At 40.1% G+C, this 23,677-nt stretch overlaps 2 protein-coding genes across 5 annotated transcripts in view; both read left to right on the top strand.

The window, feature by feature from the left end:
* Positions 1-260: 260 nt before the first annotated feature.
* The window catches only part of LOC127658993 (alpha-1,3-mannosyl-glycoprotein 4-beta-N-acetylglucosaminyltransferase A-like), a 71,979-nt gene continuing 48,562 nt past the window's right edge, over positions 261-23,677 (top strand). Inside the window, exons 1-2 of the mRNA XM_052148592.1 lie at positions 261-432; positions 832-1,141. Of these exons, the coding sequence (XP_052004552.1) occupies positions 1,048-1,141 (94 nt within the window). The 5' untranslated portion in view covers positions 261-432; positions 832-1,047. The remainder of the gene's footprint in view (positions 433-831; positions 1,142-23,677) is intronic.
* Positions 17,299-19,278, top strand: LOC127659006 (sentrin-specific protease 5-like). Of its 4 annotated transcripts, none has more exons than XM_052148614.1 (7): positions 17,299-17,857; positions 18,129-18,180; positions 18,268-18,318; positions 18,469-18,513; positions 18,598-18,668; positions 18,788-18,846; positions 18,963-19,278. In XM_052148614.1, exons 1-6 carry the CDS (start codon positions 17,832-17,834, stop codon positions 18,813-18,815), a joined length of 273 nt encoding a protein of 90 aa, XP_052004574.1. In that variant the 5' UTR covers positions 17,299-17,831; the 3' UTR covers positions 18,816-18,846; positions 18,963-19,278. The 4 variants fall into 4 exon arrangements, with proteins under 4 accessions (XP_052004574.1, XP_052004572.1, XP_052004573.1 ...); XM_052148612.1 differs by having other exon boundaries at positions 18,783-18,846; XM_052148613.1 differs by lacking the exon at positions 18,469-18,513 and having other exon boundaries at positions 18,783-18,846.

Here is a 23,677-nt window from a genome sequence, read left to right as displayed (position 1 = left end):
ATTAAGACAAATGTGGCGGGGGAACAAAGCGTTAAAATAAACCGAATGATCCATATCCAATTTACTGAGTGCGTTTTGTCAGAAATGAAGGAATGCTATGGCTTCAGTCTACCGTGTAGCGGCAGACACGAGCTGTGCGTCGACTCAAGCCAATCCTCGTCCACTGTGGGCGATCACTACTCTTAATAGGCGTGGTCTAATGACTCCAGCCAATCACCGTTCACGGAGGGCATTGCCGTTTGGGTGGGTGTGGTTTTTAACAAAGCTTGATTGAGAGATCACATCACCGCTGAAAATTCTGGCTGAACGGTCAACTGTGCGTCTATTAATTTGTTATTCTACAAAAACTCAAAGCTTATTTCCGCTCGTTTTTATTACCGGATAGTGCTTATAGGATCGGGCCGGTTAGCAACGGAATAACAGGGCGGAAAGGTAAGAAGTGTTGAACTTGGGGCTGTTGATCATGCCTGTTGTGTCTGACATGTTCTGGGTTCCTCCGACAGGTTGTCAACTCTTGTTTATTTTACAGCACCGCATGAAAATAGCTGTTTTTTAAGAATGCCATGGTGTAGTTTACAGAGTCACCACGTGTCTATATATTAATTATACTTGGCAGGATTTGTGAATGTATATTTGGTGATTCGTGTGCTTAGAAATCAGCTGCTGTCCAGAACAAGAAAAGCTGGTTCCTTATTTGTAAATCAAAGCTGTTTAAATATGTTGTGGTCAGTGTGGTCAAAAATAAATAAATAAGAAAACTGAAACCAAGACATTCTATATTTTCATATCGAGTCATGAGCTGTTTGAATATCTGTTCGTGATCTCTAACAGGACAGGCAAGCATGAGGATTGCACATCTTTCTCTTGAAATGCATCAGTTCCGCTGGGCTGCCTCGTGACTCCAGCAGCGACCGAGAGGAGGAGCGCGGCGCAGGCAGTCGATGTTCCGGGCCCCCGTCACCTCTCGTCCGCACCTCTGAAGCGCTCATGCACCCCTGCTGGATCAGGAGGACAAGAGGCAGCTGCACGGCGAGGCGCTGAAATGAGATGAGGCTCAGACATGGAACTGTTGCCACGGCGATTGTTTTCTTCACCTCGTTTCTCAGTCTGTCCTGGTACACGGCTTGGCAGAATGGCAAAGGTGAGTTGATACCTTGGTTTTAATGCATTTGCTTTGAAACTCCGGGTCTTGTTTGAGGTTGGGGTGCTGTGGCCCCTTATATAATGTTACCATAGTTACTAGTAAGTAAAAGAATAGTTCACCCAAAGATGAAAATTCTTTCATCATTTCCTCACCCTTATGACATCTCAGATGTGTATGCCATTCTTTTTGCTGCAGAACTCAAATTAATATTTTTTTAGAAGAATATTTCAGCTCCGTAGGTCCATACAATGCAAGTGAATGGTGACCAGAACATCTAAGCTCCAAATAGCACATAAAGGAAACATAAAAGTAATCCATACGACTCCAGTGGTTAGATTTATGTCTTCAGAAGCGTAATGATGAGTGTGAAACAGATCAATATTTAAGTCCTTTATTACTATAAATCTATGATGATGACCAATAAATGACAGAGCACAGTTCTATTGTAGTAGAGAGTTTACTTCTATTTGGTTGCGTTAAATGTTACTTCTGTTAAAGCTGCAGTGTGTTATTTCTGCACCACTAGTTCCACCAAATGGAATTGCAAAAATCATGTGCTGTCAGAGTATTTTCTACATTTGATGAAGCATGCAATTCTCAGGCAGTAAGAAAAGTACATTCTTTAGGGATGTAGGTTAGTGTGATAGATTATGGACAAACTTCATCTGGGAACTTGGGCATTGTCCCGTGACCCGAATATATGACGTAATAACAACCGAGAAAATAATCATGAGCATCATGTTTGAACATGACTTCTCCTCAGCTCTTGAGGCATAATGGGATAGAAAAGTGTCCAGTTGATCCACACTTCAGAATGTCATAGATCTGGGTATTTCTTGCTTGATGTTTTTTTGGAATACTGAGGGTATCGGTATACATCTGCATTGGCATACGGTTTTTGGCATACTATATAGTAGGGAAATATGCATATTTGGATGGAGCTATTGTTTTCAGCCCTCTGAACAGTCTGAAATATCAATAGAGTCAATGATGTTGTGTCAGGCTGGATGGGTTGCTCAAAGCAAAAAGAGACATTTTTGTAGCGCCACAGAGACACACTAACTATAAATTATGAAATATATGCTCTTATCATGACAAAAACAATGTTTATGGCTGCTCTGCCTTACACAGAACCAAAATTTGAGCTGGCATAGAGCAGTCTTAACGTGGCTGTATATTACTCTCGGATAGGAGCAAGCATTTAAACACTGCTTTTAATAAATAGTAATTGAACAGCATAGTTTGGGCCTAGTTGTTAATTTAAAAAAAATCTTTCACATGTTCGTAAAATAGACTTCATAACTGAAATGGACCCAAACGTATCAGAATCAAATAAAAAAGTTTCAAATTGCAATTGAATTGACAACTTGTGAATCAGAATCAAATCCGATTGGGAAATCTGTATCAATGCTGAGCCCTGACTGTAGTTTTGGTCTTAAAAGTGTATACTTGGTCATCGTTTTGCATGATGCTTAATTGTTAACGATTTGGGCTGGAAAAGATTGTTGGTTCAGACCTGTCAAGGGGTGATCAGTCAACTGACATGGAACAACATAGTTTGTGGGATCACATCCAGTTTACACATGTCCATACTGTACCTTTCAGCTGCACTGGTTGACATTAACTATAAAGAAGCTGATATCATCTGGCCAGGCAGCGTCTAAAGGGAACTCTGGCGAAGTCTTGTGTTTAGGATAATTCCTATCTGCCTTAGCTGGAAATCGATGAGATCTGGTACACTGTGACAGCTCATTGCACAGGATTCTATATGTTTGGTGATTGATGCCAGTAATCCCTGATGCTTGTTTATGTTTTGTGTAAGTTTTCTCCAGGATTCAGTCAAATGTTAACGTGAAAATATTTGCATTGCCCTTAAGTTGCATACCTAGTACAAACAAAAGGAAAAACATATGGAAAAATGTTTCGAATGGCTTACTAAATGACAAGTATTTCATGCTGAATGTATTACCAGATATTTATATATGTTATAATGGAAATAATAAGAGTTTATTTTACCAGTGGCTTGTGATCATGAGAAAGTACATACATTTATTCTTCTAATTTTGGCACAAAATATTTATAATTACTTAACTAAGTCTCCAAGTCTCTTTTTTTCTTTAACAGTTTAAGCAGTATGTATTCCTTTTAGCCTAAACAAATACGTCCATATTTATCTATACATAAAGTCAACTGAAAAATCCCCTTCTCATCTTGCTTAACCTGTCTCTGGTTGAACATACTGTTGGTTAATTTGGTTGAAGATCTTATTTATAGTTTGAAAGCACAATGACACTTGATGATGGTAAGCCCAGTTGATGGATTTCAGAAATTTCAGCTAAATGTAAAAAACGTGATGCACAACTTGAGCTGATGAATGGTGTATTCACATGGACAAAGCAGCTTAGTTTTGACAGTGTTCATTGGAATGAAACCATCCCACATACGCCCCTTAGAAGTCATCGAGGGTGTTCAGGACAAAATGTAATTTATTAGCACATAAATTTGGATGTCACTCAAATTCTTCAAGTCATATCCTCCTCATGGTCTCTGCAAGCTTGCTTCCCTCTATTTTCTCTAATTTCTTTTAATTTTTCCATTAAAATTTAATCGCTAGGTTTGCCTATTGTAAATGATTAGTGCCGACTGATATATCGGCCAATATTAGACTTTCACCGATATATCGGTATCGGTGTATATTTTTATCAATATGTGCAGATATAAAAAAAAACAAATTGCATATAATGCAGATAAAAAGCTTTAGAGTTGGTGTCATTGCGTAGTTTGTTCTGCAGAGTGCGCTCCGACTCCACTGTGTACAGAGCTGACTCTGAACTGACAGTGGCGCTGTAGACTGGGTGGAATTAAGCGGTGCAGAGTTTAGTGGTGTCTTCTCAGTAAGTTGCTAACTAGATGGGGAATGTATACTGGAAACTGTTTAGTGTTGATTTCATACTACGTTGTTACCTAGTTGGTGAGACGCAATGCTGGTCCATCTTTTACTCTCCATGACAACGAGCTTATAGCTAACTAGCTAACCACATGTCTACTTTCATATTTTGCAGCTGAGTGGAAACGAATGTGTAAACATGTATTCACCTAACTGTTTTGTTCAGGATTCGCAGTTTAGCACCCTCTTCAACTGAACAATTCCAGTCATTGCATTTATAAAATGTAATATTTAAAAGTCTGGTTTTCCACCATTGAAAGTTTACCCAGAACCTTTAAAGCAGAATACGGTGTAACAAGGCTGCTGCTGTTTATCTTTTGTATTACAACCTGCCAATAATTGCCTGGCAGTTTTAAAATACTAAACAGTACTGCTACTTTTATTTTAATTTATTCTTTATTTTAATCGTCAGCAATTAAATTATCCTTAACAGTACTGATGTTAATTTAGGTATTTATTTATTTGAATTCTTTATTTTTTTCAATGTTCATTTCTAGAATTTGTTGACAATGTATAATAATAATGTCAAATATTTTTTGATAAAAATATTTGTTTAAGAAAGCAGCCTTCTGTGTACATTTGCATAGGCATATCGGGGCAAAATCCACATTGAAATGTTCTGTTTTCATTCCAGCTCAAAAATTAACTATATCGGCCACCATATCGGTAATCAGTGAATTTCCCCCTCTAAAATCGGCATCGGTCTCAAAAATCCCATATCAGTCAGGCTCTATAAATTATATTGAGTGATGTTCACTACTTTTTTTATGAGCAGCAAACAGTGACAAGTAACTTGACGGAATGGTAATTGCTCTGCTCTCTTGGGGTGGCTGTGGCTCAGGTGGTAGAGCAGGATGGTGCGTGCGTGCGTGCGTGAATGATTCACAGTGCTAAATTTGGAAATGCTAAAGTTAAAATTTACTCTCTAAGATTTAAATTGATTAGAAGTGCAACAGATTTGCAGTCATTCTACCTGGCTTAGCATTAGTGGTAGACTATATATTGTAGAGGCCGATACATTTTCCTGCTTGACCGATTCGTTTCTTAAATGGCGAGGGTGCAGGAATTACCTGCTTGCAAGTGAAGGAGCTCTAAACAACCAAGTTTTTGACTGTTCGTTTTGTTGTAACGTGCCATCGTGTTACTACAGTAAAAGAAAGGCATGCAACTCAGAGTAATCTGGAAGCGGTCAGGAGATTCACACTAGCGCTTAAAAAAACTTAAGTAAAGGCGCTTCACATGCGCTAGAACTAATTTTCACTGTGTACTGTATGTACAATTGGTTTGATTAGATCTTTTGTGAGAAAATTATAGCTATTGCATACATGCCATACGTGGTTGCTAGACTACTGTGTGCATTGTTATTTCCTTCTTCCTAATATAGTTTATACTTTATTTGTTCAAATAAATTACTAAATTTGGAAGACTAAACAGAAATCAGAAGAAACTGATATTTAACACATAATTTTTCCAAAGTAAAAATTGTGTGAAATTGAATTTTGCTGCTTTGTATAGCAATACAAAATAAAGAATTGCAATAATATAATTTTGTGACCTAAATATCGATATTACATTGTATCACCCATTACCTTGTGATTCCCACCCCTACTTACAACATCTTAAATGATTCTTCTCACTATTGTCTCAATATCTCTCACTTTCAGCTCTATTCTGGACTATAATTTTCTGAGCAATTTTGAAAATTTGTATTGCGACACTCCTCGTGTTACTACCTCTTTAGGATGTTTTGTTGTAATGCCGCAGATTTGACACTCATTATTTTCACATTGTGGCTGGGCGGAGGGCGTGGCTGTGTCGTGATTCCGCACACCCGGCCCCTAATTAAGCTGATGAAGGCCGAGAGGGATAAAGGCGAACGGAGATGTCAGTGTGACAGAGAGAGAGTTCAGGCAACTGCCTGACACCTGTGTGTGTATTTGTCTTTTGGTTAAGTATATTATTTATATTATCAAGCCGGTTCTCACCTCCTCCTTTCCATTGAACTGTGTTACACTGGTGCCGAAACCCCGGAAGGAAAAGGTATGCGCCGTAGTAGAGTACTTACCACTACCATCCACCCCAACAGAGCAGCTGCGGCCATCCGCCGGGGGACGGAGGAGCCCGGCCGCCTGAGAGCAGAGGAACGGCCAGGAGGAGGGTCTCTTAACCAACCGCCTGGAGCGGTCAGGGGCGGAGGAGATCCCTGCCAGCCACTGAAACGTGGCGGGGTCTGAGACCACCGAAGAAGGCAGTGCAACAGAGAGAGAGTTACGGGCAGCTGCCCGACACCTGTGTGTATTTGTCTTTTGGTTAAGATTATTATTAAAATATTATTTATATCATCAAGCTGGTTCTCACCTCCTCCTTTCCATTGAACTGTGTTACACACATGTAAATGAGCTTTGCATTGTAACCATTGTTACCATCATTGTTAGGTTTGCCATTGAAATGTTTGTCAGTATAGTGGACAATTGTCCCTTGTTGGCAAAGGTTTGCTGCAGGTTCAAAACAGAGCTGCAATCATCTGGCAACAATTTGTGGCAAATTCTTTTGTTTGGTTCAAATTGTCACTTCGTTGCAAGTAAACCATTTCTGGGCTGATAACTGAAAGGTTGTAGATTCAAACCCTGGGGATGTGACCCCTTGTGTCCCTGTAGTATGTCCACTGGATGTTGCTTTGGACAATAGTGACCGCTAAATCAAACCAGTAATTAGTTGGCACATTACTTGCAGAATTCCTCCACCATCCTGTTTCAGTATCAGAGGTTAAAATTAACTTTACCATTGTCTTAAGCCTTTTTTTCCTTTTCTTCTCCTCCACTAAATCCATAGAGGCTTTCCATTGTTGGGGTGCGTGGAAAGCACAATGGGCCAAAAATAGCGGGCCAGGCAAGGCATGATTATCCTATGAGTAGCAGTGAAGAAGGGGGCAGTTTTGTAATGAAGCTCATGGAGAGGAGAGACGCAGTGTATGGCACTCATCATATATATTTATTGCTTGTTTTTCATTTTTGTGGCGCTGGATTACTTTGCTTCATGAGGAGCCCACGCGTGCACTTTTAAGCGGAGAGCAGTAGAGCGAGGGGGTTGTTTTAAGCACACTGCTGAGAATACAACAAAAAAAAACAGATTTACAATAGAAGGCAAATGAATTCAGAGAGTTTGATTAGTGAGGTTGACTAGTGTGAGTCCATGTTGATGTTTTTTTTTATTTATTTTTTTAGCTTTAATATTTTCAAGTGCTGGAGCTTTAAAGGGGATTAATTTAGAAATGCAACTTCAGAGAGATGGTTTTAGCACGACACTGTGCGGTGCTTTAGCATGCAAACAGAAATGGTAACTGTTCAACGGTCAACATGCTAAAATCTTCTCAGATTATTCAGTCTCTAAATTTATCCTCTTTATAACACTGTATTAGCAACCATCAAAGCATTATTTTCTTAACAAATCCACTGTGTTCTGCAGTAAATTTCAAGACAATTCTTTCCAACTCCAGAAATGTGTGTTTGCCAGTCTATGTACATGCAGATGTACATTTTGGGCATTGATGTTATTTCTTGTTTTTAAATTATTATTTTTTTATTCCCTGCATCTCGTGCCGCGAGCGTTGTGTTTTTATGTAAAAAATTGTTCAACCCTGTCTTAACCCCAAAGTATACTTCTGTTTTTATGTGAATGCTTGTCGTAGTGTAGAATGCCAGCCGTTCCAAGTATACTCAACTCCATTTACTATGCTTGTATACACAGGCAGTTGGCCCATGCATGCTACAATTGCTATGAGATACTGTACTATTTTTCTTCAGGAATTAAGACCAATATTGTTGTATATTTTATTCCTTTGGACTCGAGTTATACAAATGCAGGTATCTCCTGACCTCATCACACACATGCTCTTGATGTGCACATCTACAGTTGCTGTTTTCACCTATGTCTTCTGTTGTATAGTGGCCATTAGGGCTGGGAATTGGCACAGACCTCCCAATTCGATATAACAACAATATTTCCTAGCTGATTCGATATGTATTGCGATTTGATGTTTTGATCTACTGTAAAACTTCATAAATGTTTGAAAAACAGTTGTGTCTGAAATGAGAATTGTTTTCACTCTGTAATGTATAATTTGCAGGTAGAAGGTAGGGATCATGTGCAAAACTACCAGTTTAAAACTACCAATGGACCAGACAGAACATTTTCTGAGCTAGGTCACTAGTTAGTGCAAAGAAACCTATGTATAAAGCTGCATTATGTCCATTTTTATTCAACAAATAAATTAAACAAATTTTTTTACTTTAGAATATAACATATATTACCATAGGCTATTATTATTATCATAATGATAATTTTGCAACCTACAAATGAAGGCTAAAGAGTAAACTTGTCCAAGAACTATTTCTGGGGTTGTACTGAATTGAGACGCACAATAATTCAGCTGTAGTCCCAATGTTATTGCATGTTATTTGCATCCTGAGATAGTCTGAGATCCTATGAAGCGTTCTCATAGACAACACTATTCTTACAAACAGCTCCCAGACGACTGACAGAGAAAAAAATGTGAGTAAATCACCATTTACATGTGTTCCGCACAGGGAATAAAACCAAAATGTTTTTCATTTCGGTTCGTTCTGAGCAAAAACTATAATTTTTCGTTATGGTTCAGAAGTTCTGTAGCGTCTTTTCCAAATGGTTGCCTGTTAGAACAAAACAAAAGAACAGTTATTAACACTCGTGTTAAGGGGTAGGTGAAATACCAATTGAAGTGTTGCCAGGTTTTACAATAGATATAAGCAACTTTGTCTGGAAAAACAAGCCAAAATAAGCTAAATTAAGCAATTAAGCAATGAGCCAGCAGGATGGTTACCACATGAGGGGGGAGGATGTCTTCTCTGTAACACACAGCATTGAGATTACCTGCAATGACAACAAGCTCAGTCCAATGATGCACACACCGCCCCAGACCATGACGGACCCTCCACCTCCAAATCAATACCGCTCCATAGTACAACCCCAGACCATAGTACAACCCTCGGTGTAATGCTCATTCCTTAGATGATAAACGTGAGTCTGACTGCACTAAAAGTGTATCACAAAGCCGATATATCTGCTTGGGTGATATATTGATCTATCGCTTTACAACTAAGTCAATTTCACTGATTTGCAATTGAACAAACTTTCAGTTTGTTACTTGATGGTTCATCCCAACATGAAGCCAGAGTGATTGTGTTCATTGACACATTCAGATGGTATGAATAAACCAGCCCTCAAGTGTATCTGTTATTTTCAAATCATTCCCATCCAGTCCAGGCTTGTTTAAGAGACTGTCGCTGAACATAAATAGAAAATGAAGGTGGGAATAAGGAATGCAGACAGAGGGGAAATGTTCTGAGCTATCATGTGAAGCAATCACTGTGTTGGTCATATGACGTGTGGGTTAATTGTTTCGGTAGAAAGAGAGGGATATGAAAGAGAACAAAGGTAGTGGTTTGGAGGGAATACAAATGCAGTCCTCAGAATTTACAACAATTAATAAATCTATTCTTTTCTTCCTCACTGCCAGTTAGTGTACGTACAAGGAAAGAGAATGAAACGGCATTCATCGAGAGCAGGGCATACACTGCATCTCATGGGGAAATCCTCTATTCTTCTAGCCTCTGAACTCAACTTTGCAAATAAGTTTACATACCCCGTGTAAGGGGCTTGTATTAACTTCAGCAACATTTAGCATTTAAAAAGCAATCAAACAATTTATTATTATTTAGTAATTAAAAGAGCTGTGAAAATAAACGTTAGCACATGCAATTAATTTAAAACATTTAACACGTTTAAAATTTTTCTTTATCGCGATTAACGTATATTGATTTGACATTAGATTCTTACATTAATTTAGCTCTGCGTGAGTTCTGCACAAGGACTAAAAATGTTTCAAGGAAAGAAAACGAAAACTAACACTATTTTTAGCAGATCAAAAACGGGAACAAAGTGATTTTCATTTGTTCCGGAGTGAAAACATTGTTTCTTAAATGCTGGTAACCAGTAGGGTTGCAACATTATTAGATTTTCACGGTTTAATAACAGTCTCAGAAAATATCATTGTTTCATGGTATCGTGTATATGGCATTACACAATTACTATTATCAGTGAAAACAGAAGGGTTATTTGATTTATTTATTTATTTTGAGCAAACACTTTATTATAATTGAAACTTGAAACCATTTTTTTGTATGTGTAAAAAAAAAAAAAAAGTCTCCCTTTTGAAAATAAATTAAATAAATAGAATAAATAAGAAAGCAAACAGAATTATAATAATAAACTGAATTATAAACATGATAAAATAGGATGTTATATGACTAAAGCATGTTAGTTTACATGTTAGCATAGCATGTTAAATTAACTACTAAATGAAAAATAACATCAACTGTGTGAGCTTTAAAGTAATGTCCTATGATTATTAACAACATATACTACATACACCTTTAACTCAGTGGTTTTCAACTGGTTTTGCTTGAGGACAGATTTTACATTGGAAATCAAGTGACGACCCACCATAGTAAAAACGTAACCTGTATTTAATGTATGCTGGGTCGCATTTCCTTTTATGTTGCATAGTTTTCAAGTATAAGGACATGCATCAAGTGAGTGACGTCAACAACAAAATCTACAGGAAGTTGTCTCCTACCCCCTTTAAAAAATTGAAGAGCATATACTTATATGAGCCCATTATTATCCCATTTGTTTCCTAATTTCAAACATAATTCAAACAGAACATACATATTACACAGAAGGAAAGGCTCCTCATTACTATGGTTAGGTCAGTGTAGCTAGTCTTAAATAATTAATAGTAATAATAATAACAAATTATAGTACTTATGAAAAAATAAATATTTGCTGAAACACATCTTGAAACTTTAACTACAACTGCCACTGTTGATATAAATGTAGGTCTAATTGATTCCACCCTTATATTATTTCATATGAAACTATAACATTTTGTCAAAATATAGCTTTTACTCATGTAAAATCGTGAAACAAATTTGTAAAGGTGATTGTGTGTAATTACTATTTATTTATTTATTTATTTTTGGCGACTAGCACAGTGTTGCTCTTTTCCTCCACAGTGCTGTTTGGCATGTCAGGGCTGCTACTGTTTGAGAGGTTTGATTTGACAATCTCTGTAATGCTTTAAACTAGAAATGCCTCACTAGAATTGAAATTGGTCACATCAGTTCTGAGGTCTGCGCTCCGCAATATCGAGGGAAGCCCGTTTGTTGCCGTGTGCATCAGAGAGAAGAGCAGATCATGATCACGAGTTTGTTACACTAGTGCGAAAGTTCAGATGAGAAGCCTTTAGCTGTTTGCAAGATTATCATTAAATCTGCCTCAGCAGTCCTAAATAGGCTATCACTTGGGCGGCTGCCAAAATATTTTCAATGGGAGAACCATTGCATTGTTCTTTCCCTGCTACCCCAGACCAGTTGAGAAACTCTGCTTTAATTCACACACGAACTCACTTATGTCAGATCCCCTCGCTTCACTACTCTGACATTTTCTCTGCTGCATGTGTGTGACTTAAGTTGACGAGTCTGACAGGCAGACAAGGAGGAAAGGAGATGCGCATGTGAGATTCTCCGTCCGGTTGCATTTTTTTCTCAATACTGTAGATAAGCAAATGTACATGGCATGATAACTGTCAATTTTCATACCATGATATACCATGAAACTGGTATACCGCTGCAACCCTATTGCAGATGGTAGACAGTTAAGGTCACAGATAAAAACTTAGGACAATAAAGAGACCTTTCTACTGACTCTAAAAACACCAAAAGAAAGATGACCAGGGTCCCTGCTCATCTGCGTGAACGTGCCTTACGCAAGCGGCATTGAGGCATGAGGACTGCAGATGTGGCCAGGGCAATAAATTGCAATGTCCGTACTGTGAGACGGCTAAGACGGCGCTGATTGTCCTCGCAGTGGCAGACCACGTGTAACAACACCTGCATAGGATCGGCACATCTGAATATCACACCTGTGGGACAGGTACAGGATGGCAACAACAACTGCCTGAGTTACACCAGGAATGCACAATCCCTCCATCAGTGCTCAGTTTGTCCGCAATAGGCTGAGAGAGGCTGGACTGAGGGCTTGTGGACCTGTTGTAAGGCAGGTCCTTATCAGGCATCACCGGCAACAACGTCCCCTATGGGCACAAACCCACCTTCACTGGACCAGACAGGACTGGCATAAAGTGTTCTTCACCGAGTCACGGTTTTATCTCACCAGGTGTGATGGTCGGATTTGCGTTTATCGACAAAGGAATGAGCATTACACTGAGGCCTGTACTATGGAGCTGGATCGATTTGGAGGTGGAGGGTCCATCATGGTCTGGGGCGGTGTGTCACAGCATCATCAGACTGAGCTTGTTGTTATTGCAGGTAATCTCAATGCTGTGTGTTACTGGGAAGACATCCTCCTCCCTCATGTGGTACCCTTCTGACCCTCCAGCATGACAATGCCACCAGCCATACTGCTTGTTCTGTGTATGATTTCCTGCAAGACAGGAATGTTAGTGTTCAGCGAAAAGCCCGGATCTAAATTCCATTGAGCACGTCTGGGACCTGTTGGATCGGAAGGTGAGGGCTAGGGCCATTACCCACAAAAATGTCTGGGAACTTGCAAGGGCCTTGGTGGAAAAGTGGGGTAACATCTCACAGCAAGAACTGGCAAATCTGGTGCAGTCAATTAGGAGGAGTTGCACTGCAGTGATTAATGCAGCTGGTGGCCACATCAGATACTGACTGATACTATTGACCCCCCTTTGTTCAGGGACACATTGTTCCAGTTCTGTTAGTCACATGTCTGTGAAATTTGTTCAGTTTATGTCTTAGTTGTTGAATCTTTTTATGTTCATGCAAATATTTACACTTGTTAGGGCTGGGCGATAAAACGATATAGATATTTATCACGATAAAGGAAATCCACGATAAGCTTTTGAGGAATTTTACTACGTGTCGCTAAAAACACAAGCAGTTCGGCTTTCTCAGGCTGCATTTCCACTGGGGCGGACGAAATCCGCCAATGGCGCTCACAACGCTAGGAGAGCACCGCTGCCAATCCTACGATCCACCTTGTGAGCATGATTGAAAACGCTCTCAGCTTCGCTCACAATGTGCCAGTGGTAACGTAGGGTCAGACTGGATAAACTTTCTAATGCTAGCTGCCTTGCTAACAATTAGGTTACGTCGGACATCAGATTGATTCCATCCGCACCGCAAGACTTCATGACAATGGTTGCGCCCTCTCATCGTCTCTAGTGAAGAGCGCGACAGAACAACAGTGATGTGGACAACAGGACTGATCTTTCTGCGCTGTAATCTTGAATATTGTTCTCTAGCACCAAACATGCATCATTTCTGCCCTGTCCCACTCCGCACGCGTTGCCTCTTTTCCCTGCATGTGTGTAGACATGATGCGCCGCATGAGTTAACGTGGTTTCAAAGCATCTTTTAGACCACAACATTTTCCCCTTCTAAATGTATCTTTATTAATCAGCATGTTACAATCCTTTAATAATAAACAAATCGATTTCTGTTCTAATTTTGTGAAAATTAATTAGATGTCTGGAATGGATAAGGAAAGACTAAAATACTAGTTGGTAGACTAGTCTCTCACTTTAATGAAAATATACAAATGTTTTTTACATTTTTTTAAAAACTTTTCTAAATTTTCTCTCGGGTCACCCCTGAACCCACATTCAGCATCATTCCACAGTCACAAGGGCTTCTATGCCCCATACTTGGGTATCTGAATCTAAAGAAATATAAAAAAAATTTCATTTTAATGTAAAAATATTCCAACAAATACTGGACTGCTTTCACTATGCTTCAGAACAAACAGACGATCTTTTAACTTTCATTTTCAATTGACAAACTATAAAATATTTAAATATTTTTGTAAAAGATCCTGTAGGCTTTGACCGTCTCTTGACCCCCTGTGCAGTTTTGTAGAGACTATTTTGACTGTTTAGAATTTATTTTTTCTTCTTTTCTTCCATCAACTTTGAAATAAAAAAAAGAAAGTGCAATGTGTAAATGTATATTGTGATAAATATTGATATCGAACAATATGAAAAAGATAGTGATAACAATTTTGGCCATATCGCCCAGCCCTAACACACGTTAAGATTGCTGAATATATAAAAGCAGTTGAAGGTTAGAGGACGTTTCTTTTTTTTTGCTGAGTTTATATTTCCTATTGACACTAAAGCTTAAGACATAAATAACCATCTTAAGACAGATGCTTTGGTAAAACATCTTTTGTGCCTAAGACTTTTTCACAGTATTGTGTATATATATATATTATTTTTTTTTTTTTTTTTTTTTAAATAAAGACAGTGGGAGAGATGGAGGTGACAGAGGGAGGGAAAAATAACACCTTTCAGGAATGAGAACACAGGAGTTCATGTGACACCTCTTGAAAACTACAGTCCTTGGCACCAGAGAAACGGCTGCATGAGGTGGTGAAACTGAAAACTGTTAAGGGTGAGAGCTAAAAACTTTGCCTAGACAATGGTTTCATTCTCCAACATTTTATGGAGGAAGAATGGTAGGGGATGCTACACTGATAAGCATCTAATGGTCACTCAATGAGGACTTGTTCTTAGGTCTGGAATGATCTTGCAGCCACAGCACAGAACTGTTCAGCCAACATCACTCTGAATGAGAAGATCATGACATGAGAATGCGTATGCGCCTGGAATAATTTGCACTAACTGAAAAAGGGTCCAGGAGGTGGCAACACTCACAGTTGAGCTGTTGCGGTCACAAAAAAGCACTAGAAGATGTAATGGCCGCTAGGGATGAAAAAAACAAAAACTATTCTGTAAAAATCACGATTTTTCAGCCAAACTATTTAAAAATAGTCTCCCTGAGGAAATGTTTTTGTTTGTTTATTTAATATAAAAAAAAACATGTTTATCTGAATTTTACAATGATTAAAATTAAATAAAAATTAAAATAGGAAGATATATTTGCAGAGTTCTACATAACAGGTTTTCTCATGAAGTTTTCTCTCTTTAATTCTTTACATTTAGTACTTTAATGCACCACTGCTATAGCCATCAAGCGCCATTTGTTCACTGTTGGATGCCAAAATCCTCTGCTGTAGTCAATGTTCCTGTTGTTATGCATAATCCAAAAGTTTATTGGACAGGTGTTGTAGGGAGTATTTGTCAGAAGTCACTCCTGAAGATTCTGTCTGACATAAGTAGTTTAGATGTAAAAGGCTTATTAAACTGTTGGATGGTGTAAACTTCATGTTACGCTCCTGCAATATTTATAATCAAACTGTTTTTCAACTGTTCCGGAGTGAAAACGTTATTTTTAAATGCTGGTAACCGGTTATAAATGGCTAATTTTGTTCTGATAAATGTTTTTTTTTTTCCTTTAATGAAACTAAAGGCCAATGGGTTTAACACAGTCAATTTTGTACTATACTTCATGTGGCCCAAACATTTTTTTACATATGCTTTGATCCTGAAGAAAACTGGTGCATCACTAATTTCTTTGAAACTTGTTCAGTTTGTGTTGTTCACTTTGTCAGTTTGTTGTTGAATCTTTTTAGGTTCATACAATTATTTCCATGTTAAATTTGTTGAAAATAAAAGCAGTTGAAAGTGAGAAGACGTTTATACACACTGGCGGCCAAATGTTTGGAATAATGTTCAGATTTTGCTCTTATGGCAAGAAATGTGTACTTTTATTCACCAAAGTGGCATTCAACTGATCACAATATATAGTCAGGACATCAATAATGTGAAAAATTACTATTACAATTTGAAAAAAATTTCAAACTACTTCAAAGATTTCTCATAAAAAAATCCTCCACATGCAGCAATGACAGCTTTGCAGATCCTTGACATTCTAGCTGTCAGTCTGTCCAGATACTTCACCCCACACTTCCTGTAGCACTTGCCATAGATGTGGCTGTCTTGTCAGGCACTCCTCACACACCTTACAGTCTAACTGATCACACAAAACCTCAATGGGGTTAAGATCCATAACACTCTTTAACAATTATCTGTTGTCAAATGTCTGTTTCTTTGCCCACTCTAACCGTTTCGCTATTTTTCTGTTTCAAAAGTGGCTTTTCCTTTGCAATTCTTCCCATAAAGCCTGCACCCTTGAGTCTTCTCTTTACTGTTGTACATGAAACTGGTGTTGAGCGGGTAGAATTCAATGAAGCTGTCAGCTGAGGACATGTGAGTAGGGATGTCACGATTACCTGATTTCACATTGAACTGTGATTAAAATGGTCACGTTATTAAACCGTAAGAATTTGGAAGCTACGGTTAGAAACCAGGAAAAACAACCATGTTGTCTATTTTAAGAAAATGTACTGAAAATGAGTTTTTCAGCATGGGTCTAACTACTTGTACCATGCGTGTGCCCTGCTGTTACTATGGTAATGGAGTGATTGTCTAGGTAAGGCACGTGCAAAACGTGAACTTTCAGCGCACATGACAGAACAACGCTATCTCCTAGAGTTGAATCCACCAGGGAGCATTTTGGCTATCTAAAAAATGACAGGAGTTGTTGATGATGGGTATCCAGTATGCAAAACATGCAGACGAATAGTGTCAGCAAAAGCGGTTAACACAACCAATATGTTCCAGCACCTGAGGGATCACCATCCAGAGATTCATGTCCAGATAAAGGTAATAATTTTACAGACACCGCAAATATTATATGCGCAGGGGTTAAAGTATTCCGGCCGGGGGCCGGATTTCCGGCTTGAGCGCAGGTCCGGCCTCCGGCGCAGGCAAAATTTATTAATCAGGCTGCAAATTACAGTCGGACGCACTTTCGGCGCGGACGCGCTTGGAAAAAACGAGTGCGCCGCTTCCATTATGAGCGCGCATACCGCGCGGCTGCATTTGAAACTGGGAACTTGAATGCGGTTTAATATTTTCGAGTCAATTGATTTCACCTACCAATCATATGAGAGGAGCGCAGCTCTAACTAACGTCACAAGCCTATCAGAAGCAGAGCAGGGCGGGTCCTGGCAACAGTGTGATTGAGATCCATACCTCACGTTAGCGTCGTCGGTGAAAGCATGGAGCGCAGAACTCCAGAAACAACATTAGGTGACTTAATGTCATCATGGATGAAAAGAAAGGAGATGTGAGTTGGTTGATTTCAGTAAATTAGCTCAGGTCAGCATAATCATATTTTCTGTCTACACCTTTTGATGTTAGCCTTACGTTGACTGAGCTAACATTAACATACACTGCTGCTAGGTAACTTCAGACTGTTAGTTAAATATTTAATGTAGAACATTCTGTGTAGCTTACTAAAAAAACATTATGTGTAGGCCTACCATGAAAACGAGTCCACTTTAAACCGCTTTATTTTCTGTCAGCAATGTATGACAAGTAACGCTGCAGTGTGTACGCACCTTTAGTGCTGTCAACGTTAACGTATGCGATTTCTTTTTTTTTTTGTCCAGCTTTAATGTTTTAAAATATTTAACACAATTAACGCTGCATCCGTTCTTTGTCATTCTTTAGCTCTTATTAGTTATTAGTTTGTCCACCAAATGCTTTAAACCATTAATGTGCGACAAGACAAAAGAGAACGCACTTCAGTAAATGTCCTCCTCACACGAGACATATCCAGCTGCAGACCCGCAGCACCACCAGTTTCAGAACCCCAGCGCCAGAACCTGAAGTGAGGGGCGGAGTTATTGACAATGAGACAAGCATGGCGGAGAGCATGGTGAGTTGTGTAACGTTGTCTAAAGTTTTTGACATCATGTGGTGAAAAATTCAATGTGTGTGTTCAAGTTTTGCCGTTCAACAGTTTAATAAACTTGCTTAATGGTTACTTGCATGATGTTCTGATTTTGCATGCTGTGACAGTTTTTACAAGAAAGACCCAAATACTGTTGACTGTGTTTTTGCATGGATTCAGAGCTTCAAACTGTGTGCTGCACAATGTAACTTCATATTAACAAATCTGTTTTATTATTTTTGTATTTTTGTTGCAGTAAGATGACAGCCAAAATTGCACCTGGCACATGGGTGCTACTGAAAAACAAGGTTGGTTATAAAGAAGTCTGCTAAAGTTGGAAGTGCTGAAGTGTCAAACCCTTAATAAACTCATGCTTTTTTTTTTTTTTTTTTTAGGATATCCCCCAACAGATTGGTGGTGTAGACTGTGGAGTCTTCATGTTGATGGTGAGACATTGTTTTGATATAATTAAACCAATGATTGGTGTGGTGGTGTTTTTATTTAAAATTTTTTAAGTTGTTAAATACGGAACAAGGAAGATTTTTTTAATTTGACGTTTACAGAGATAATGTTCCTTAATTTTTGCTGTTTTCCAGTATGCTCTACATCTTGTCTTGGGAGCACCCTTTGATTTTACATCTGTAAGTAATTACCAGTTCAAGTAATTGACCTTTATGTTGTTGTAGCAGTTGAAATATCAAGATTTCTCTATTTTTGTCTTCCAGTGCGACTTTCCAAACATACGGAGATGGTGGGCTCTTATTCTTCTGGAGAACTTTGGGGTTTTCTCTGAAAGGTAGATACTGGACATTTACTCCAGCCCACCGTTACATTTGCACCCTCTTCTGATTAATTTTAAATTAACCAAGATATATATATATATATATATATATATATATATATATTCCAGTGCAGTAACCCTACAAGAGTCCCTTCCATGTGAAGAACAAGCTACACTTAGCAGCAGTGAGGCGGTGTGTGTGTGTGTGTATATATATATATATATATGTATATATAATCTCTTAACATATAATAAATTTATATGTCACATTTATAAAGTCACATTTTCCTTTAATATTCTGTAATGAAGGAGCTCCCAATAATCCAGCACATGAAAGAAGCTGTGAAATGGCTCCATTCCAACAGCCATCTGCTCAGGGGTCTAGTGGAAGAGCCTCTTTTAATTCGAATGAATGAAGACCACAAGGAAAAGGCCCGCAACAATCTCCTGGAACAGTCAGAAGCTTCCAGAGAGCCCTTTCTATTTCATTTTGTGTTCAGGGATGACATGGAGTTATTTTTACAAGAATGTAAGGACAAAATGGGCCTGAGAGTGAATGCCTCATTTGATACATTTTAATTTTTAATTTTAATTTATACAGGATTGTCATGATAAAATGGGCCTAGGGGTGAATTGGTCATTTGTTGTATATATTTTTATTGTTTCTATTAAATTGATGCTTAATTTTCTCTCTTTTTTAGTTTTTTGTTAAAAAAGAAAAATGCATGCTGCACATGTTCTTGTGAAATAAAGTATATTTTATATAAAATGCCCATAAGTTTCAAGCATTTTTTTTCACCATCATGATCAGGAAGTAACTCTCATAATACAATGAAACAGATAACTATATACAATTATATTACACAAGATCAATGTTTTAAAATGCTTATTGTACTGTACCTTAAATAATCATTATAATATACGTATAAAGTATGATGTTTCATTTGTAATAAAAGCAAAGTACTCTCCAAAACGTTAGGTGGCGCTACTCGGTTTCGAACGTAAGCTCCGCCCCTCACTTCAGGTTCTGGCGCTGGGGTTCTGCAGCTGGATACTATTGCCTCACACACACACACGAGGCACAAAAAGTCGCGAACCAGTATCGAATTCTCTTTCGCGCTTGAACGAACAATAACACACACATTTATGCCAAAATGTCCGTTTTGTCGAGTATCCTCACAAGAATCAATCATTAACTTTAAATGAGTTAAATAAAATCTTAAATGGAAGTAAAGAGTAGTGAGAGAATGAGACGCGTGAGATCTTGTCACCAGCTGTAGATCTTAAAGTGACAGTAGCCACTAATTCTGTCTGTTAGTAAAGTTAACCAAAGAACAAAGGGAACAGAGAATACTACTAACTACTCTTTGACTAAAGAACGCTTGTAGCTTTAATAAGGATTAATCGAATTTAATTTATAATTTATGCATTATGGACTATTTTATAACCCTAAAATTTAGTATACTAAATAAAATATCAATGATACTGGCCTTCATTAATAAAAAGATGCCATTAAGATACAGCCGTAATACTTAAAAATAAATGGTTCCATTTGAAGATAAGTCCGTCTCTGCAAAACAACCCCCCCAAAAAAAAGTTCAGGCTCAGCAATTTTTTTCACTTTAAGCCCTGTATGCGGTGTACTACTTACCTTTTGGTAAAGTTAAACACTGAATTGAAACTGTAAATCAAAAGTGGTTTATTTTTAAGTTTAAATACTTAAAACTGGGGGATTCAGCTTTATATTGTGAATGCAATGCTTCCAAATAGTTTTTCCTACTTGAATAAGATTTCAGTGAGCGTAAAAGTGCTGTGATTATCTGGCTGATCATTAAATTACTGAATAAAGAAAGAAGGTTCGACTAGCCTGACACTGTTTCATTTTAAATATATGGTTTAAGTTATAGTTGTTTTTGGTTATTTATTTTTATTTATTGAAAGGGTTTTCATTAGGGCTGTCAATCGATTAAAAAATTGTCTAACATTCAGTGCTCATTGTTAGAAAGCGGAAACATTTTAAATCAAATCAATATCAGCTAGAGACTTCCTGTTTGTAAGGATAGTGTCTTTTGTTTTGAGACTTCAGCAACAGTTTTCTGAAAATGTACTGTTTTAAACAAAGTAAATGCAGCAACTCTAAATACCTTTTGAGACCAGTTGTGAACAATTGTTAAGTGAAATGGGTTGTGAACACTGTATCATGCTGTTTTCAAAGGGTCTTCACCCCAAAACTTGCTACTGGTGAGCTGGGAGAATTTCTGGACTGTTGCATGTCTAGCTGACCCATTGATGACATCAGAATGCTCGTGTTCCCCTGTTTGAACTGAACTGGATTTTGGCACTTTGATTCAAATTTCATGACACTGGTTTGAAAGTCTGCTTCACTTCACCTTGTGGCAGGGCTTAAGAAGCTTTGTTTCGCTCTTGCTGACGTGGTTCTCTTACGAGAGGTTCTCTCGTACGGGAAAGATTCATCTTTTCTGAGATATTGAAGCCAAAAAATTATCCTTAATTTTGTATCATTTGTCAACGCAGTGCAGCAACTGCAGACCTTGAGCGGGCTAGCTAGCGAGCTCATTGGTTGCTCTGCGGCAACTGCTGCAGCCTATAGATCGAACTTGAGCGAACTTCGCGTCCAATGAGAGGCGTCCAGCGCTACTGCATCAAAGCCCGCCAAAATGGGCGTGGCTAGAGTGCATATAAGCGTAGTTCGTGAGGCTGGAACCCTGATTTTCATATCTTCAGCGAAGCTCTTCGCATCTCTGAACTGGAAGCCGCGTCGCCGTTCGAGGGGCATCTAGCAAGCTTGGACAGCTCGAAGAAGCCGGCCGTCTTCGCCACCTTCAGCCATCCTGCGAAGCTACGCCATCCGGCAACGTATCCTTTTTAGAGCAAGCTAAGTTCCTCAGCGAACTTCACAAAAAAGAGTATCAAGCGTCTTTTAAAGATGCCTCGCGACTTCCTGTGGCTCATGCCGCTCCTCTCAGCACCGGAGACCGCCACCTCATCTGGCGCTTTCTGCCTGGGACGGGAACATGCAGAGCTCGCCCTGCTGACGGCGGATGCCTGCGGGCTCGACTCAAGCATGCAAAACCGAAGCCGCCAGCGCTTTCGCTTCGCCAGCGCAATAAGAGCGCCGCTCCCAAAGGCTGCGGAACCGGTGTTAGAAGCGACTGCCTCACCGAGCCTCTCCCTCGAAGTCTCGCTTCACCCTCCCCACCCCGGGACGCCGCAGTTGCCGCCGGCGGCCGCACTGCTGCCATCTGGGATGAGGAGGCGGAGGATAAGGGTTGCTGTTCCATCATGGCTTCGGACAGCGAGGAGTGGTCAGGCTCCCAAGCCGCCTCCTCGGCCCAGGAATCCAGAGGATTCTGTAGCAGCACACCTTTGCCCGCCCTCCGCAAGATGGCGGTCTAAACCGGTGCTCCCGTCTAGGCCTGCAGAACTACTTCCGCCTGTGTTGGCCGCGCCTATGCCGCCGCTGGACAAGCCGCTTGTCTGCATTCCATGGCCGTCTTACAGATCCTCCAAGCGGACCTCCTTCGAGAATGGGATGAGAAAGGCGGACACCCAGAGGCTGTTTCAGATCTAAGGAGCGCGACGGACAACGCGCCGCTCTCTCCGTCACAAAAAGAGCCGCTCTCTCCGTCACTCTTCGGTTCCACGGTGAGTGGCATTGTTGACCGTTTCACGGAAGTCCAGAAAGCCACCCAAGCCACGAATCTCTTCCTGCCTCGTCGTGCTAGCTCCTCTGCAGGCCGCCCACGTGACCAGCCTCCTGCATGAGCCTCTTCACAGTGCCCAGCTCAGCAAAGCCAGACTTTTCAGCATCGACAGGGCGGCCACCCTAGGTCGCGCTCAGACAGCCGCCGCAGACCGCCGCCCCCCCGCGGGCCTCGGCCGAAGATTGCGTTGAAACCTGAGCAACCGAAGTCCTCCTAGCTTTGTTGAGAAAACGACGGCTCAGTCCCGCCGCAGCCGGACAGCCGTCAAAGCTTCGCCCTCTGTCAGTCCCCTTCTTTCAGGCTACTGCAGTGGTGGATTCAGCAGCCAACAAGCCGGTGAAACTGCCCGCTTGCCTGCACTCAAACGCCGTTTTCACGGCGACCCAAAGAAATCTTGAAAAGAGCAAACAAGCATTACACTTCCCGTGTCCCGATCAGAGCCCACTCACATAAAGCGGACACAGCCCGCTCGAGTGTTAGAGTCAATAAACGCGCTCACGAATACGTGCGCGCGCCCATTCTCTGCCCGCTCTGTCACACGGCCAGCAAACACTTCTCTGTATGTAAGTCCCGTGCCCGTGACTATGCTCGCGGAATCATTTAACAGTTTTGACTCTTTCCCCATCAACCTCAACCGGAAGTCACTCACAGAACAGCCTGTCCCTGCTGTCTGCAAGCAGTCATGCATAAGCACAGTAAGCGCTCACACATTCTGTTCAGCGGCTGTGTGCGGCAATCAGGGCGATTTGGCCATTCACCCTCTAGCGTTACGCTTCAAAGCGTGGGAAGCTATCCCAGGATATCCAAATGGGTGTTAAGCACAATAAAACAGGGCTATTTGCTACAGTTCGATCGCCGCCCTCCCGCTTCAGAGCTGGCTCGAAACTATTGTGAACACGGAAGCAGTCTGCATGCTTCGTTCAGAAATAGCAAACCTTCTGTGCAAAAGGGCCATAGAGAAAGTGCCGCCTTCGCTGAGCGAGTCGGGGTTTTACAGCCGTTAGGGCTTGCGAATTCTGAACTATTTGGACGACTGGCTGATTATGGCACAGTCACATATGGAGCTTCTGTCTCACAGAACAGTTCTCCTCAGCCATCTGAACAGTTTGGGTCTTGCAGTCAATTGGACCAAGAGCTCACTACAGCCCAGTCAGGCAATTTGCTTCCTTGGAATAGAACTAGACTCCGTGGCAATGACGGCTCAGCTTATCTACACAGCTAGCGCCGTGTTCAGCGACTAGCCGCGTCCTTTCAGATGAACAGCCTCACGCCTCTGAAAAATTTCAGAGAGTGCTAGGT

Source organism: Xyrauchen texanus, chromosome 18, assembly GCF_025860055.1.
Source record: "Xyrauchen texanus isolate HMW12.3.18 chromosome 18, RBS_HiC_50CHRs, whole genome shotgun sequence".
Classification (NCBI taxonomy): Eukaryota; Metazoa; Chordata; class Actinopteri; order Cypriniformes; family Catostomidae; genus Xyrauchen; species Xyrauchen texanus.
The sequence above is the reverse complement of the archived record's forward strand: the minus strand, read 5'-3'. Positions and strand labels throughout refer to the sequence as shown.